This window comes from Prionailurus bengalensis, chromosome B2, assembly GCF_016509475.1.
Source record: "Prionailurus bengalensis isolate Pbe53 chromosome B2, Fcat_Pben_1.1_paternal_pri, whole genome shotgun sequence".
In the NCBI taxonomy this organism is placed as follows: Eukaryota; Metazoa; Chordata; class Mammalia; order Carnivora; family Felidae; genus Prionailurus; species Prionailurus bengalensis.
In genome coordinates, this window is record NC_057349.1 from 74,782,540 (window position 1) to 74,802,763 (window position 20,224).

At 37.7% G+C, this 20,224-nt stretch overlaps 1 protein-coding gene across 1 annotated transcript in view; it reads right to left on the minus strand.

Moving 5' to 3' along the window:
- Window positions 1-20,224, minus strand: part of ME1 (malic enzyme 1) — a 189,572-nt gene that overhangs the window by 160,129 nt on the left and 9,219 nt on the right. The window contains exon 2 of the mRNA XM_043593012.1: window positions 953-1,086. Within this exon, the coding sequence (XP_043448947.1) occupies window positions 953-1,086 (134 nt within the window). The remainder of the gene's footprint in view (window positions 1-952; window positions 1,087-20,224) is intronic.

Consider the following 20,224-nt stretch of genomic DNA (forward strand, 5'->3'; position numbering starts at 1 on the left):
TATATGTTAGTACTTTTTCTCTGGAGAACCCTAATACAAATACTTACTAGGTACTGGTCTGCTACCTCTTCTAACCTTTGCAGCAATATTTTCAGAGAACTGTCACTTCTTTTAATCCACAAATGAAAAACCTGAGGTTTGGAGGGTTTCAGCACCTTATTAAGAAAGGGCCAGGTCAAAAGCACAGGGCCAGGCATGTACAGTGGTCATGGCAGTGGCTGCAGCAATTTGCTCAAGGCCCCACTGCTCATGAAATACAGCCAGAATTCCAACCAAGGGCTCTCTAATTCCAAAGGTAGGGAAAACATTACTTTCACCTTTGTGCAGACACAGAAACTGAATTCTAAAAGTAAGTGACCCAAATCTGCAGTAGTGTTAGAACCAAGCTTGGAAGTTGAAAAAGTATGCTTTTATCTACAATGAACTTAAAGTCTGACTAAAAGCCACTATGACCTGTTTTGCTCTGTCTAGAATGGCATTTCCTGGGGTGCCTGGGTGGCTCAGTCAATGAAACATCCGATTCAGCTCAGGTCATGATCTCACGGTTCATAAGTTTGAGCCCCCTGTCGGGCTCTGTGCTGACAGCTCACAGCCTGCTTCATATATTCTGTCCCCTCTCTCTCTGCCCCTCCCCTGCTCACACTCTATCTCAAAATAAAAAATACATATATTTTAGAATAGCATTTCCTGATAATTCACCTTTATAGCAACCATTTGATCACAAGAGAAAAGTGGTCTCTCTGAGGATATAGTTTAGAAAAGAAAATTTTATATTATTCAAATGCTGCTACTGAAGGTAATTTTTTTTAAAAACATCATTGTATTTCTAGGCAAATTCTTCTCAAACTTGACTACTCTGTCCAAATCACTAAATATTTTAACTTCCTCATCCAATAAAAAAATAGACAACTGCCTAAGAGAAACATAAAAATCATCTTCAGGAATATGTTACCTGTCAAAGTCAGAGGTCAGACGCTCAAAATTTTTAATTACTCTAAGAACCTGGATATCCTGACTGATGAAGCAAGGTGGCAACAATCCATGAATATTCAATTGTTGTCTCTCTTCCAGGGTAAAAGCCAAGTCCTATGGAGGAAAAAAACAAACAAACAGTAATTTAAAGGGAATAATAACCAAAAACTATAGATGTACACACACTTAAAATCCAACAAATATATGGAATTAAAAATCAGAACATCTGGTATTGCCTAAACAAGGCCATCCAACTGTGTAATCTCTCAATACCTCAGTTTCCTCATCTTTATACACTAGAGTACTATAATATTTTCAGGTCTGTGTCATTCATATTTGAGGTTTGAAATTAGGTAATGGAGAAAATGATGTGAAGATATGCAAATGAAAGACATAAATATTATTACTGTCATTAAATATATAAATGAATAGGAGTTACAAGAGATTTTTAAATTATGAACATTTTAAAATTATGAACCACCTATGACCTGCTGTTCCTCAACCTATAAAATAGATCAGGAAATGCCTTATATATAATTGAGACACCCAACACTGCTCCCCCAAACTATCTCTTACTGTTCTTATTACATTTCTAGCTACACAAACTTTCTCACCATTGCCTAAACATACCACACCCTTTTATTCTTTCATGACACCACGGACAAAAATTTTTCTCTGCTTCTCTGTCCTTCAAGCCTGACCTTAAATGCTCCCTCCTCTCTAATGCCTCTCTAAAGCCTCTCCAGACTCAGCCAGTAGGTCCATTAGAACCCTATTATTTTATACTATGTTATCTGTTTACATGAACACTGACTGTAAAAAACATGAAGCTCAAAAATAAGTAACAAAATATAACTGATGGGCTGATACAAAAACCCAGAATGGACTGAAGAGATTTGCTGGAATATAATAAGAGGGGAAGTAGTAGCAGAGAAACCCCAGTAGTCATTAATCTGGAAGAATGGGATGAGCCATTCCCGGGGAGATGACTCCTCCTGGGGCTACCGAAGCCCAAAACACTTCTTTGACTAGACTGACAACTGTTTCTCTGGGTCTGGCAAAAGTGCACCAAAATGATGATGGTTGGGTTCACTCATTATGACCATTACTGACACTTCTTAAGACAGCTTGGATGGGTAGACATGTGTCCACTGAATTTGTAATGGGTGATTCTACAGCCATCCTCCTCTGCCCCTGAAAGTTTCTTGCAATGGTAGAACAGTGATTCCTAAGTCTTTAGAAGGTTTATTACTCAGGGGAAAAGACAATTTGGTTCACCCCAGAGGTAGATGACAGACCCTGACTGTTGAGAAATGAACACATTGAACCTCAGAAAGTAGGTGAAGGAGGTCAACAGATGAGCAACTCTTTCTTTCTTCTTATTTTTTATATTAATAGGCCCATTTATTCATGTCACTGATGAAAAAGCCTTATGTTGTTTTTTTTTTTATTTTTTTTCAACGTTTATTTATTTTTTGGGACAGAGAGAGACAGAGCATGAACGGGGGAGGGGCAGAGAGAGAGGGAGACACAGAATCGGAAACAGGCTCCAGGCTCTGAGCCATCAGCCCAGAGCCTGACACGGGGCTTGAACCCACGGACCGCGAGATCGTGACCTGGCTGAAGTCGGACGCTTAACCAACTGCGCCACCCAGGCGCCCCGAAAAAGCCTTATGTTTAATTAAACTTCTGGGTCAGGGAACAGACTGAAGAAAGTCAAATAGATTAGTCCACTGAATGACACATAGTGGAGCACTCTAAGTTGCCTACAAGGGCTAGCTGGGAGTGATGGCTCCAGAACCTCCAGAATGAGAAGCTGTATACAATCTTGACTTCTCAGCAGAAGGTCTCCCAAGTGCTATCAGCACAGGTGGTGTCCAGTTTCCAGATATTTTTCTCCACTAGCAGTCACTCTTATGACTTCAAATGCCCCATTGTTACAAGTTCAGTTGGGGGTCCTCTGGAGCTGTTCTGTTCCCCAGGAGCTCGATGGGCCCTTTCCTAATGATAATTCATAGTGTTCAGCTGTGGCTGGCCCAACCACTCTCTCCTGGATGCCTAGAGAACAGCAGACAGTCCAGCCTGTCAGTCCTTTGCCTAGGAGTTCCAGTAGGCACCATGAGACACTCGTGGTATTGCTAGAACCTTCTGCATGCCATTTGCTTTTTTATCAGTGGTTTGTGTCTCCAACCACAATGCAAAACCATGAGGCCAGTATTTTGTCTGGGTTTTTTTTTTCTTTTCCACTGCTCCATTTTTAGTGCTTAGAAAAGTACCTAGAACTAACACATGAATTAGCAAGGTCCGAGGATATAAAATCAATGAGCAGAAATCTGTTGCACTTCTATATACCAATAACAAAGCAGCAGAGAAAGAAATCAAAGAATTGATCCCATTTCCAACTGCACCAAAAACAGTAAGATATCTAGGAATAAACCTAACCAAAGAGTAAAAGATCTGTATCTGAAAACCATACAAGACTTATGAAAGAAACTGAAGAAGACGCAAAGAAATGGAAAAGCATTCCATGCTCATGGATTGGCAGAACAAATATTGTTAAAATGTCCATACTACCAAAGGAATCTACACATTTAATGCAATCCCTATCAAAATACCACCAGCAGGGTGCCTCAGTGACTCAGTTGGTTGAGCGTCTGACTTCGGCTCAGGTCACGATCTTATGGTTCGTGGGTTTGAGCCCCACATAGGGCTCTGTGCTGACAGCTCATAGCCTGGAGCCTGCTTCAGATTCTGTGTCTCCCTCTGTCTCTGTCCCTTTCCTGCTTGTGCTCTGTTTCTCTCTCTCAAAATTAAACAAAAAAATAAAAATAAAAATAAAAATAAATACCACTAGCATTTTTCACAGAGCTAAAACATACAAGCCTAAAATTTGTATAGAACCACAAAAGACTCCAAATAGCCAAAGCAATCCTGAAAAAGGAAAGTGAAACTGGAGGCATCACAATTCCGGATTTCAAGATATATTACAAAGTTGTAGTCATCAAAACAGTATGGAACTGACACAAAAACAGACACATACATCAATGAAATGAAACAGAAAATTCAGAAATGGACCCACAAATATATGGTCAACTAATCTTTGACAAAGCAGGAAAGAATATCCAATGGAAAAAAGTCTCTTCAACAAATGATGTTGAGAAAACTGGACGGTGACATGCCAAAGAATGAAACTAGACCACTGCTTACACCATACACAAAAATACACTCAAAATGGATGAAAGACTTAAGTGTGAAATAGGAAACCATCGTAATCCTAGAGGAGAACACAGGTAGCAAACTCTTTGACCTCAACCAGAGAAAATCTTACTAGACAAGGGAAGAGAAACAAAAGCAAACATGAACTCAATTGGGACTTCATCAAGATAAAAAGCTTCTGCACAGCAAAGGAAACAATCAACAAAACTAAAAGGCAGCCTACAGAATGGGAGAAGATATTTGCAAATGATATATCTGATAAAGGGTTAGTGTAAAGAACATATCAAACTCAACACCCCAAAATCAAACAGCCCTGTTAAGAAATGGGCATAAAACATGGATACATTTCCAAAGAAGACATCCAGATGGCTAAAAGACACATGAAAAGATGCTCAACATCACTCATTATCAGGGAAATACAAATCAAAACCACAACGGGATAACCACCTCACATCTGTCCAAATGGCTAAAATTAACAACACAAGAAACAAGAGGTATTGGTGAGGATGTGGAGAAAGGGGAACCCTCTTACACTGTTGGTGGGAATGCAAATTGGTGCCGCCACTCAGTATGGAGGTTCCTCAAGAAATTAAAAATAGAAAAAAATACAGATACAAAGAGTTACATGCACCCCAATGTTTACAGCAGTATTATCAACAATAGTTGAACAATGGCAAATCCAACTGTCCACCCACTGATGAATGGATAAAGAAGATGTGGTATGTATATATGTACACACACACACATGCACACACAATGGAATATTACTCAGCCACCAAAAAGAATGAAATCTTGCCGTTTGCAACAACACGGATGGAGGTATTAAGGGAGGTATTAAGGTATTAAGGGAGGGCACTTGTGGTGATGAGCACTGGGTATTGTATATGAGTGAGAAATCAATGAATTCTACTCCTGAAACCAATATTGCACTGTATATGAACTAAAGTTGATTGAATTTAATTAAAATAAATTAAATTAATTAAAATTTAAACAAAATAAATAAATAAATGTTAAAAGTACCTGACATAACTGGGATTCAGTAACTTGCTACATAAACAAAATGGAAAGCTTTAAATATTTAACTTCTGAGAAATATTAAAATTTTAAAAAATAGTACAACTGCTGCTGAGGAAACTGATTAGCATATTAATTCTGGCAAAATTAAGTTTAAAATTAAAAGCAATCAGTAAGGGATATTGTTTTAAAAAAAAAGTAATTGTAAAATGGAAAGCATACTTCACCTGTTAAAGAAATATCTGGGAAGACTGATCCTTTAAAACATAATGCCATGAGGGGTGCCTGGGTGGCTCAGTCGGTTAAGCATCCGACTTTGGCTCAGGTCATGATCTCACGGTCTGTGAGTTCGAGCCCCGCATTGGGCTCTGTGCTGACAGCTCAGAGCCTGGAGCCTGTTTCAGATTCTGTGTCTCCCTCTCTCTCTGACCCTCCCCCGTTCATGCTCTGTCTCTCCCTGTCTCAAAAATAAATAAACGTTTAAAAAAATTTAATTAAAAAAAACATAATGTCATGAATAACTCTTCAGAATAAAACAGAATTATGTAGGGGCACCTCGGTGGCTCAGTCTGTTAAGTGTCAGACTTTGGCTCAGGTCATGATCTCACGGTTCGTGAGTTTGAGCCCCATATCAGGCTCTGTGCTGACAGCTCAGAGCCTGGAGCCTGCTTTGGATTCTGTGTCTCCCTCTCTCTCAGCCCCTTCCCTGCTCATACTTTCTCTCTCTCTCTTTCTCTCTCTCTCTCTCTCTCTCAAAAATGAATAAACATTAAAAAAAATTTTTCTAAACAGAATTATGTACAGTAATGTAATTGAAAAAGAAAGAAAAATTCAATAAATTTTTCTCTTGCTCAAAATGAAAAATTTGTAAGTTAAAAATAGGAAAAAAGCTAGAGTAAAACTGAGCCTCAAAAATACATGAACATATGTAAAGAATCAGTAAATTTCTGAATATTACACCTTGAAAATATGCCTCCAAACCAAGAATAAAAATTATCAATATTATGAGAATAAGACTTATTATCAGAAGCACTAACATATTCTCCTGTGTTCACTTAATAATGGAACTTAGTCATTTATTGGTATATTAGCCAGTCTTTTTACATAAATTTTCCAATGTCGGTCTGACCTAACAGGTCTCCCATATTGCATGCCATGTGAATGACAATGCCATCTGGCTATCTTCTGATATTCTTTCATGTTTAGTAACTACAACCCCCATATGCTGTTAACCAAATATTCTATGGCATAATAGTGCCAATTTGACTCTGAAAAAACAACAACCAAAAACAAAACAAAGCAAAAAAACTACGGCTTAAAAATTTGGGAACTGGTCCAGGTTAAAGTCCTATGATTGGGTTCATATTCTATTACTGATCTTTATGAATTAAAAAAAAAGTTAACACATAAGCAAACTTAAACCTTAAAATCACTGAAAATTCAAAAATATATATGGCATGATTTTGTTTAAACCACAGTTTTTAAGAATGACACATCAAGGTGATTCCTACCAACCTGCGGCTTCCCAGAAAGTATGCAGCAAATGGTAAGTGGAATTCTGAACCATTTAATAATCCTGGCTCTAAGTTTCATTTTTTCGTACTAACAGAGACATATTCATACATATTTTGTAGAAATTACAAACAGTAGCTTAACACATTCTCCTTATTAAACGCTAGCTTAATACAATGAAACACTATCTTAATGCATTCTCCTTATTAAAAGCTGATGTAACAAGTATCTGTTTCAAAGAATTTTTACCTTAGGGTTATGCTGTGGGGCCTATCCAACAAAGGACAGTGTATCCCAAGTATACATGCAGCTTCTAACTTCCATTTGCTTTCTACTGAGTCTTTCATGTAGTTAAAAAGTTTAGACGTCTATACATATATTAGGTTTCCAGACCACCTATAATTCTAATTCCCTAATAGCGTTCTCATACACCCAAGGTTCAACCCTGGTTTTCTCATTTTCTGTCCTTCTTTTACTTTCACCACTCCTTAAAAAACTTTTTGGACTAGATCCCTAGACAGCAGAATGGTATGCTGTTTCACTGCTGAGGATAGCACACAGGACAACTATTCTTCTGGACTCTACTAATTGATCTATGTATATCTTCTTGAGAAAACTGAGACCATCAAGCAGAAATGAAAACAAAATTCCTGGCATAACAAGAGACTTCTATTAAAAACTGTGCTTGCATGGTAACTGAGAAAGAAACTTTTTCCTAAGTAATTTATCAGAAACAATTACCATAAAAACAGAAAAGATACATTCTGAATTCTGCACTAACCATCTTTAATGTTTGAGCTTCAGTAATTTGCCTTGTTTTTTTCCCTGAATAAGGACTCAAAGTAATCAAGCAAAATGGCAAAAAGGAAAACATTGTCTAAATCACAAATATCTTTAAGTAATCTATTTATGTATAATTCATTATAAAATGTATTCATTGTAAGGTTTGTTTTTATTATTTATTATTCTGAAATAAAGAGATCAAAGTGAGCTGTACCTTTATATGTCAATATTTTCAACGATGTATTAACATAGTTTATATGCATATTTTATAACTACAGAAAGAGAAGTGATACTAATTTGTCCTGGACACATTCTACTGAATGGTTTCTTCCCCCAGATCTTCCATAGTGCCAAATACTGCTCTTCGATATTGATCTATTCAATTCTAATTGAAAACATAGATAATGACTTCTAGAATTTTTTTGGTGGTACACAACCTTATTTCTTCAAAACCCACCAGCCAGATAGAATACACATTTCCAAGGCAAGTTTTTAAATGATTTTTTTTTTTAATTTTTTTTTCAACGTTTATTTATTTTTGGGACAGAGAGAGACAGAGCATGAACGGGGAAGGGGCAGAGAGAGAGGGAGACACAGAATTGGAAACAGGCTCCAGGCTCCGAGCCATCAGCCCAGAGCCTGACGCGGGGCTCGAACTCACGGACCGCGAGATCGTGACCTGGCTGAAGTCGGACGCTTAACCGACTGCGCCACCCAGGCGCCCCTTAAATGATTATTTTGAATGCATTCATCTGTGCAACTAAAGTCTCTCATGATCATCTGCTTTAAGAGGCATAAAATCAATTAGCTACAACCAATAATATATTAACAACAGCTTCTTTAAAAAAAACATTTGGTTTCATTACCTAAAATTTACAGCAAAATACCATAACCATAACACCTAAAACTCATTTCATCTACGTATTCTAGGATATAAGCAAGTATAACTATTTTGTAGTTTAAGTGACACATTTGCTTAATTAATAAAAAGAAAGAACACCTCTACCTAAGAGAGCCAGTGGATTTTCATTTACTTTTTTATGAATATAATTTATTGTCAAATTGCTAACATACAGTGTATGAAGTGTGCTCTTGTTTTTTGGGGTAGATTCCCCTGGTTCACTGCTTACATAACAACACCCAGTGCTCATCCCAACAATTGCCCTCTTCAATGCCCATCACCCATTCATTTTTCCCCTCTCCCCCACCCCCCAATCCACCATCAGTTTGTTCTCTGTATTTAAGAGTCTTTTGTGGTTTGTCTCCCTCCCTCTCTGTTAGAAACTATTTTTTTCCCCTTTCCTTTCCCCATGGTCTTCTGTTAAATTTCTCAAGTTCCACACATGAGTGAAAACATTTGAGATCTGTCCTTCTCTGATGGACTTATTTCACTCAGCATAATACCTTCTAGTTCCATCCACATTGCTGCAAATGGCACGATTTCATTCTTTCTCATTGCCAAGTAGTATTCCATTGAATATATAAACCACATCATCTTTATCCATTCCTCTTTCCATAAATTGGCTATTATTGGAAGTGCTGCTATAAACATTGGGGTACAAGTGCCCCTATGCATCAGCACTCCTGTATCCCTTGGGTAAATTTCTAGCAGTGCTATTACTGGGTCACAGGGAAGTTCTGTTTTTAATTTTCTGAGGAACCTCCACACTGTTTTCCAGAGCGGCCGCACCAGTTTGCATTCCCACCAACAGTGTAAGAGGGTTCCCGTTTCTCCACATCTTCACCAGCATCTGTAGTTTCCTGATTTGTTCCTTTTAGCCACTCTGACTGGTGTGAGGTAGTATCAGTGTGGCTTTGATTTGTGCCAATGGATTTTTAAAATATTGGATGAGAGGTTTAACTAAATAGTTTAAGTATTTCTCACTTAAAACCCAGTTCCTACAGATTCCTTGTAAGGCCGAGAAATTAGTAACCATCAGTAGCAATACTATATTTTCCAAACATAGCTCTTACAATCATTAGTAAGATTTAAAAACTTGGGGCACCTGGGTGGCTCAGTCTGTTAAGTGTCAGACTCTTGATTTCGGCACAGGTCATGATCTCACAGTTGATGTCATCAAGCCCCACACAGGGCTCTGCACTGACAACACACAGCCTGCTTGGGATTCTTTCTCTCTCCCTCTCTCTGCCCCTTCCCCACACATGCACACACACACACACACACACACACACACACACACACATTCGCAGTCTCTCTCTCTCTCTCTCTCTCTCTCAAAATAAATAAGTAAACATTAAAAAAAAAAAAAAAGATTTTAAAATTCTTTCAGCAAGATGGAGTGCTGTTGTCCCCAAGGAAGGTTTAAGGTAAATTTCACAAAGTCACCAAACCAGTAAAAGTACCTGGTAAGTAACTGAAACTACAAATGAACACAAATGATTTCAGAAAAAAAAAAGAAAAAAAAGCCAGATCTCAGATCTTTGATGGAACTGTGTATGAATAATCCAAACCAAATGGGTAATACCTATTGCCAGTAGCGTCCCTAGTAATCACATGCACATTTACACTATTCTAAAAAGTGTAATATATGTGACCTAGACAAAATCCTCCAGGTATGCCTATGATAGTATGTGTAGTGATTATTCATATAGTGAACCGGAACATCAGGATTGCAAGGTAATCATCTATTGTGCCTTTGTTTGGTTTATCTATTTTTAAATGTTTCTTAATTTATTTTGAAAGAGAGTGTATGTGTAAGGGAGGGGTGGAGAGAGAGAGAGAGAGAGAGAGAGAGAGAGAGAGAGAGAGAATCCCAAGCAGACTCCATGCTGTCAGCATAGAACTCGATATGGGGCTCAATCTCATGAACCATGAGATCATGACCTGAGCCACCCAGGCACCCTTTGTTTGATTTCTTAATTCCTTGAGCTAATCAAAGATTCTACAGAGTATAAAAATTAGATGGCAATTCAACACATTACCAATTAAATTACACATGAAATTGTAAATATCCCTTGCCTATCCTGAATGATGACGATCTTCAAGAAGGCTTTTCCTCCTCCTCTCTGGATTATGAGATGTCCTCCAATGTACTCCCATAACATCATGTACTTCTATCATGGAACTCCACACTCCATTATTTCTGCTGAAGCACTGTTTTACCCTGCCCAAGGTCTAGGTGCTTCTGGTGAACAGGAACTGTGATATTCATATTTGAATAGTACCTAATAAAATGTCAAGATGGATCAGGGTCTCAATAAGTTTTACAACAGGGTTGTACCCTGACAAACCCATCATAAATTGAAAACACCATTAAGTCAAAAATGCGTTTAATACATCTAACCTACCAAACATTATAACTTAGCTTAACCTACCTTAAATGTGCTTAGAACACTTACATTAGCCTACAGTTGAGCAACATTACCTAACACAAAGCCTATTATATATAAAAATTTCCAAAGGGGACTTTGGTACAAAATATTTTAAGAACTATTGCAGACAGCAAAGGAAACAAAAAAACAAAAGGCAACCTATGGAATGGGAGAAGATATTTCCAAATAACATATCTGATAAAGGGTTAGTATCCAAAATATATACAGGAGTTATAAAACTCAAACTCAACATTCAACTTATAAAACTCAATCCAATTAAAAAATGGGCAGAAGATATGAATACACATTTTTCCAAAGACATACAGATGGCCAACAGACACATGAAAAGATGCTCACCGTCACTTATGATCAGGGAAATGCAAATCAAAACTACAACGAGATCTCACCTGACACCTGTCAGAACGGCTTAAATCGACAACACAAGAAATAACAGGTGTTGTGAAAATGCGGAGAAAAAGGGACCCTCGTGCACTATTGCTGGGAATGTAAACTGGTACAGACACTGGTACTGTGAAAAACAGGTAAGAAGCTTCTTCACAAAGTTAAAAATAGAACTACCCAACAATCCAGCAATTGCACTTCTAGATATTTACCCAAAGAATTCAAAAATATTAATTCAAAGGGATATATGTATCCCAATGTTTATAGCAGCATTATCTACAATAGCCAAATTATGGAAACAGCCCAAGTGTTCATCGACTGATAAATGGATAAAGAAGATGTGGGGGTGTGTGTGTGTGTGTGTGTGTGTGAGGGGGGGTGTCAAAAATGGAATATTACTCAGCCATATAAAAGAATGAAATCTTGCCATTTGCAACAACATGGATAGAGCTAGAGAGTAAAATGCTAAGCCAAATATGTCAGCCAGAAAAAGAAAAATACTGTATGATTTCATTCATGTGTGTAATTTAAGGAACAAAACAAACAAGCAAAGACAGAGAGAGAGAGAGAGAGAAAGAGGCAAACCAAAAAACAGACTCTTAACTATAGAGAACAAACACATGGTTACCAGAGGGGAGGTAGGTGGGGGATGCGTGAAGTAGGTGATGGGGATCAAGGAGGGCACTTGCTGTGATGAACACTGTTATATAAAAGTGTTGAATCACTATATTGTACACCTGAAAGTAATATTACACTGCATGTCTGCTAACTGGAATTTTTAAAAAACCTAAAAAAAAGATAGGAACTGTTGCAGAGAACTACGCTTCAGTGTCTAAGCGATGTATCTCACATATCAACATGATATTCCCAGAAACACCACAAGATGGCTTTCTTACTTCAGATCCACAGTTGAGATTTTCAAAAATGTTTGGTCTCCTCTTAGTTACTTTATGGGAGCTTGTGAAGTTCACAGAATTGCTCAAGGGTCTCCAGAGAAACAGAATGAAAGGGTGTGTGTATAAACATCACATATATGAAGAAATTTATTATAACGAATTGGTTCATGCAATTATGAAGGCTGACAAGTCCCCAGATCTGAAGTTGGCAAGTTGGAGACCCAGGAGAGCCAATGGTGTAGTTATAGCCCAAGCCCAAAGGACTGAGAAATCAGGAGAGCTGACAGTATAGTTACAGTCCAAAGGCCAGCAGGCTTAAGATCCAGGAAGAGCCAGTGTTTTAGTTCAAATCCAAAGGTAGGGGAAAAAATCAATGTCCTAGCTTGAAGGTATTCAAACAAGAGGGGTTCCCTCTTTGTCACAAGAGGGTCAGCCTTTTTGTACTATTCAGACTCGCAGCTGACTGGATGAGGCCCAACCACATTAGGTAGGGAAGTCTGCTTTACTCAGTCTACCAATTCAAGTGTTAATCTCATCCAGAAACACCCTCACACACACACCCAGAATAATATTTGACCAAATGTCGGGACATCCAGGGGCCTAGCTAAAATGACACATAAAAGTAATCATCACACTCACCAAAGATTTTTCACCAAATATTTGTTGAGTGAATGCTTATAATGCTTGCAGGCACAGAGCCAATGAAACAGTGTTATGTCAAATATGGTCCAGAGTCTCATGAAGCTAACAATCTAGAGAGCTTAACAGGATATTACATGAAGAGCTACACAAATAATTATAAAATAACACTGTGGTAAGTACAGGGAAAGAAAAGGGAAAATTTACTATCTAACTTAACTTAGGGGCTTGAAAGGGAAGAGCTCACTAAGCAGTGATACTAAAATGAGAACTGGAAGTACCTCGGTGGCTCAGTAGGTTAAGCATCTGACTCTTGGTTTCAGCTCAGGTCATGATCTCATAGTTCGTGAGATCTGACAGTGCAGATCCTGCTTGGGATTCTTCCTCTCTCTCTGCCTCTCCCCCATCTGTACTTTGTCTCTCAAAATAAATAAAAACATTAAAAATAAAATAAAGTAAAATAAAATGAGATCTGAAGGAGAAACGGAAGAGTAGAAGCTGACCAGGTGAAAGACTCAGGGTGACTGTATAGGAAACGGCAGGGGCACAAACCCCAGCGCAGAACAGCTTGGCTTCTCGGAGAAAGTACAAGGAAGGAAACGTCAACTAAGGGAAGAATGATGCAAGGTGACCCTGGGGAAGACAGGCAGGAACCAGAGCAGGCAAATCCCTGATAGGCAGGTAAAGTAACGGGAAGACCTGGTTCTTTGCCTGACTAGTGATGCCATTTCATGAAAACAATGCAAGTGTGTCAGCAGCGCTCACCCATGATGTTTGTTATTCACCACATTGAGGAATCTCCATCCCAAGGCTAGCTCACTAAAGAAAGAGAAAACAGGGCTTCAGAAGCAGTTGCTGAGCACCAGGCAAATGACAGAAGGTTCAACCTGGGCTCAAGATTCTCAATCTGTCTTCCTCGTCCCTGCATGATTCACAAAGATACTCTCAACTGCAACACTTGTCTTTGTAACACCACCTCCTAGCTGCCACACCAAGGGCAGATCTGAGCCATGCCCTACAGCAGTAACATTTAACAAGAAAATTAACCTTAAAAATATATAAACCAAGGGTTAGTTAAGCGTCGGACTTCTGCTCAGGTCATGATCTCACAGGGTTGGTGAGTTTAAGCCCCACATTTGGCTCTGTGCTGTCAGTACAGCACCTTAGATACTCTGTCCACCGCTCCCCCCCTCCGCCCCTCCCTTGCTCACTGTCAAATAAGTAAATAAATAAATAGAAGTCATACAATATTTCCAGTGTATAATGGAAACATATTGAGTGCTAGAAACCACAGTTACTGTTTAGAAAGGGGAACAAGCTAGCTGGGGCACAAAAGTGAAAGGGAGACAAACTTTTCACTTCTTCATATTTTTGCTGTTATACAGTGAATCTGTAAGGCTATTAAAAATACTAAGAACTATTAAGAACCGTTTATCTCAATCTCAAGAATATATACCTATATAACCATACTTCTTATTTACATTTCTTAAATCTCTATCCTTATGTTTCTGGCAGCTCTGGGTACAGGCAGACACTGCTGTTTACCGTAACATCTATTCTCCCCTTCTGCCGCAGTAAGAGGTCCCTGTATTGTTTGGGTGGTAATGTATCAGATAAACGACTAAAATTCCAGACTCCCCTATAAAAGAGGCCCTGTGAATGAGTTCTGAACAATGAATGTGAGTGGAAGGGATGTGTGGGATGTAGGGAAGGCTCCTTAAAGGGAGCTAGCCGACTCCACTGGAAGGTGGCCCTTCTTGTGTTTCTCCCATTTCTTCCAGCAACCAGCTTGGAATGTGCAAATGCTATCTAAGACACATAGTCAGTCAGGACCATGAAGTGTTCTGGAAGATGGAAGTGCAGCAATGTTCCTGATGACTCTGTGACCCACCAAACAGGCCCAGACGGTCTACCTCTGATTTCCTTCATGTGTGAAAGAAAAATAAGCTACATCCTAACCAAATCACTGTTACTTGTTTTTACTGTTGTTGTTCTTGCTGTTATATGTACCAAAACCAAGTCGTAAATGATATAGTGGTCATTCCTGTACCCACTAAAGGAAAGAGATTCTCCAACATATACCCAACAGCATGTTTAACCCACAATGTAGAATGTAACTTGTGGAGAAGTTATAAGCATATTTGAAAGGCAAAACAGAACTATACATTAGGTCAAGAATTAACCATCATTTACCCATTTGACAAACTTTTACAGAATACTAACTATATTCCAGGTCCTAGGAGCAAGTATGGGAAAAGATAAAGCTATGATATAAACGAGCATAACAACCCTACCCACCTCCTCAAAGGAATTGTGAACCTTGTAATTTCTGTAGTATTTTCTCCATCACAGCATGAAGAGAAACAGAAGGATACAAATACCAACAAGGCCAAGAATTTTTAAAAATCCCTAGACTGTAGAAATTTTACAAATTATGTCATGTTCTTATTTTTACATAAATCATTTTTCAACAGAATGACCTTTATTACCAAAATTACTGTAGCAAATATGTACCCAGTGAAATGAGGAAGATATGTGAATATATATTGGAAAACATATTCTCTGATGTTTCCCCCTGAAACTTAAGACCAAGTTAGACTGAGTTTCACACATTCACCTCCTAAAAATAACAATCTGAGGGTTCTGGTTCTGTGCAAGATGGTGTAAGCATACTTTACCTTGTCTCTCCCAATGAATCTAACTATAAACCTTGTGCAGAATGCATCAGGAAGCTATATGAAGAGTCTGAAAAGTAAATGGCAGCAGAGAAGCAGGGGAAGAAGACCTGAATCCCAGGTACCACCAAACCAACAGTGAGTTTCCTGGAGTTTTGCCCTTCAGTACAGCCTGGCTTTTTTTTCCCCTCTGTGATCAACTGGCCTTGACTAAAAAGTAACAGAAATGCTAGAAGTGCAACTGAGTGCAGACAAAAAGAATGCCAAGAAAAGCTTTCTTTTTCTGGTCCAAGAATCAGGAAAGGGGGCTGGCTCTTAAAGGTTACAGAAGAGGAAATCCATTCTTATTTTCCATTCTCTCCAGCCCCAGCCCCCTGTGAATCCCACAGTGGGGGGCAGGAGCATGACCACTGCAGATGTCTAAAATTGTAAGATAGGAAAATCATTCTTTTTAGCCAGAGAAGCAATGGTCCCAAGATCATGGATTAAATGTCTGTTGCATTTTTCTTTGTCTTCCAGTCACTTGGCCCTAAATGCAAATGCAGGTAGAAGAAGTATACTACAGAGCAAGGAAACTAAAGGGCCAGTTTTCCGGCTAGTGGGCTGGAAAGGGGGCCTCAAGGAGACAAAAAGTATCAGTGAGATCATAGAAAGAAGGGAACTCAAGAGAACAATCCCATAAAGTTGTATATGAACTCCTGGGCTCACCTCTGAGCTATGCATGTAGAGACCTGATCTTAAACAGTCTCACAAAAGATATGAGAACTAAACTATGGTATAAACCGCTGTATGGATCCTACACTGACCTTTGGGCAGTACACACGATGAATAGAACCAAATAGCACTACAAAGTGGCTATGAAAATGGAATATGGAACCACGATCCATAAAACAAGGGTCCAACTTATGAACTCACCTAACCAGTTTGACTGACTGCAAAAACTAAAAAGAACTGTATTCCCTTTGGGATTTAACCAAAACCTACAATGCAAATGTCCAGGATACATGCAAAAATTACTCCGCATATGAAAAAACAGGTAAATGTTAACTTTCAAAGGAAAAAGAAAAATCAATGACAACACAGAGAATGGAGTTATCAAAGATTTAAAAACAGTTATTGTAACCAAACCCCAAAGCATAAGGGCAAAATCTTTTGAAATGAATGGAAAAAAACAGTCTTGGTGAACAAATTAAAGCTATAAAGAAGAAGGGGAAATTTTAGAACTGAAAAATATAATAATTAAAAATATTCATAGGATGGGCTCAAGAACAGAATGGAGATACAAGAGAAAAGGGTCAGTAAACTTGAAGATGGATCAACCAATCTGAAAAACAAAGAAAAAAAAACTGGAAAAGAAAAAGTCAGAGCCTCAGGGACCTGTGGGACAATACCAAAAAAACCTAACATTTTTATCAACAGAATGCCAAAAGGAGAGGAGAAAGAAAAAATATTTGTAGAAATAACGGCTAAACATTTATCAATTTTGGCACCAGATATAAAATTACAAATTCAAGAAGCTCAACAAACCCCAAGAAGATAATTGAAAAAAATCTAAATCCAGAAAAACTATTTCAAAATGCTTTAAGCTAGAAAAAAGAAAACATCTTTAAAGATGCCAGAGAAAAACCAACCTACTCATTGCATACATATGTAACAATTCGGATGACTACAAGTTTCTCATCAGAAACAAGGGAGGCCAGAGGGAAGAGGAATGGCATTTTTAACGTGCTGAAGGTAAAGAAGTGTCAACCCAAAATTCTATAACTGGTGAAAATACCCCTCAGGAAAGAAAGTGAAATAAAGACATTCTCAGATGAAGGAAAATGAAGACAAGCAGTCTCCAGCAAACCTGCTCTAAAAGAAATGCTAAAGGACATTTTTTACATAGAAAGGAAATGATACCTGAGGATAACCTAAATGACAACCATCTGGGTAACTGTAACAGATTATCCTTTCCCTCTTAAATTCTTTGAAATATGCATGACAGTTAAAATCAAAATAATAAACATTACATTATTACATCAAAAATATTTTTCATAAGAATTCAGTAGCAAAACAAACAATCCAATTAAAATGGGCAAAGGATCTGAACAGACATTTTTCCAAAGAAGATACACAGATGGCCAACAGACACAAGAAAGGAAACTCAGTATCCGCAATCATCAGGAAAATGCAAATCAAAACCACAAGATATCACTTCACACCTGTTAGAATGGCTATTCTCAAAAAAACAAGAAATACAAGTATTGGTGAGGATATGGGAAAAAAGTTTCCCTTTTTTGTTTTTGTTTTTTTTAATTTTTTTTCAATGTTTATTTATTTTTGGGACAGAGAGAGACAGAGCATGAACGGGGGAGGGGCAGAGAGAGAGGGAGACACAGAATCGGAAACAGGCTCCAGGCTCTGAGCCATCAGCCCAGAGCCCGACGCGGGGCTCGAACTCCCGGACCACGAGATCGTGACCTGGCTGAAGTCGGACGCTTAACCGACTGCGCCACCCAGGCGCCCCAAGTTTCCCTTTTTTGGAGGTTTTTGATGAACCTTTTCTCCCACACTCTTGGTGGGAATGTCAATAGGTATATCCACTGTGGAAAACAATATGGAGTTTCCTCAAACAATTAAAAATAGAACTACCATATGATCTAGCAATTCTACCCCTGGGTTTTTATCTGAGGAAAAGAAAAAAACAACATGGAAAGGATATATGTACCCCCATGTTCACTACAGCATTATTTGCAATTGCCAAGATATGGAAACAACCTAAAAGTCCATCAACGGATGAATGAATAAAGAAAACATGGTGTGTGTGTGTGTGTGTGTGTGTGTGTGTGTACATATATATGTATACATATACATATATATGTATATATATAAAATATAATTTGGCCATACTAAAATAAAGAGAGAAATCTCACTATTTGCAACAACATGGATGGATCTTGACAGCATTATGCTAAGTGAAATAAAGTCAGAGAAAAACAAACACTGTATATGATCTTACTTATATGTGGAATCTAAAAAGAAAACAAAAACAAAAAATAAGCTCATAGATACAGAAAAACATTGGTGGTTGCCAGAGGTGGGAAGTAGATGGGTGGAGGAAATGGATGAAGTGTTAAAAAAGTACAAACATACAGTGATAAAATAAATAAGTCATAGGGATGAATGTACATATAGCATGGTGAGTATAGTTAATAATACTGCATTGCATATTTACAAAGTTGCTAAGAGAATAAATCTTTAAAATTCTCATCACAAGAATAAATTTTTTTATAACTGTATGGTGGCAGATGTTAGCTAGACTTATTATGGTGATCATTTCACAATATACACAAATATCAACTCATTATATTGTATACCTGAAGCTAATTTAATGTTATGTGTCAATTATATCTCAATTTAAAAAATTTTATGTAATGTATGTATGGAGATGTAAGTGGATATAACAACTATAACATAATCAAAGGAAAGTAATTAAACAAATGATGATAAGGTATGAACATTCCAACTGAACTGATAAAATGATCATTTCAAGTAGACTGAAAAATTATATATAGTATAATTCTTTTTTTTAATTTTTTTTAATGTTTATTTATTCTTGAGAGAGAGAGACAGAGATAGAATGTGAGTGGGGGAGGGTCAGAGGGAGAGACACACACAGAATCTGAAGCAGGCTCCAGGCTCCAAGCTGTCAGCACAGAGCCTGAAGTGGGGTTCAAACTCACAAACTGTGAGATCATGACCTGAGCTGAAGTTGGACGCTTAACTGACTGAGCCACGCAGATGCTCCTATATAGTATAATTCTTACAGAAAGTACCAAAACCAGCCTGTAAAAAGATATTGTCAAAAAGTCAAAGATAAAATGGAATAAAATATTCAAACAGGAAAGGGAGAAATAAAGAGATGAAAAACAGAGGGAATAAACACCTAATAATAAAATAGTAGACAGAAATCCAAACATATCAATAATTCCATTAAATGTAAATGGTCTAAACACAGAAATTAAGAGATCTATTACCAGAAAATGGCAAGAGCTACAAGCAAAATTAATTAGATCATTACAATCTCTCACCTACATGTTCCTATGAAGATTGGGAAATGTCAGTTTTAACCTCTTTGTATGTCACCATTTCCAGCTCTTCTTTTTGACTTCTATCATTGGATCTTTCAAACCAGTAATGTCTCTGTGTTATTTATTAAGCTTTAATTCTCAAAGGGAAGTTATAATAATACTCTTTTCCATTTTCCCAATTTCTCAAGTGAATTTTCTCATTATCTGGCAAACAAATTTCTTTAGAAATTTGAGGAATTCATATATGGAAACAGTTTTTTTTTACCTTTGGTGTGCCCTGCACTGAGAGAAATATGTTAAAGTCTGCTAGTATTAGTGTTTATTCCTCTCTGCGTGTTCTGTAGGGTCTTTTTTATGAGGGTGACTGCTGTGTTATTTGATGCATAGATATTCCTTACTTTTTTAACTTTATTCAAAATTGTACTTTTCAGAATTATAAAGAGTCTTCTGTCTCACTTAATGCTTTTTGATATAGACTCTACACTGTCTGATGTCAGGCATAACCCTGATTTCCTGCTGGTTGCATTTTCCAACGTATTTATTTTTAGTCTTTCCATAGCATTTTGTTTTCAATGTATCTCTTATCTATAGCATAGTTTGCTTCTACTTTGTGGAACAATCCGAAAACAATTCTATTAATAGAGGAGTTATTCTCATTTATATTTACTGACACTGATGAGGGATAGAAGCAGAAAATTTTCACCTTTAG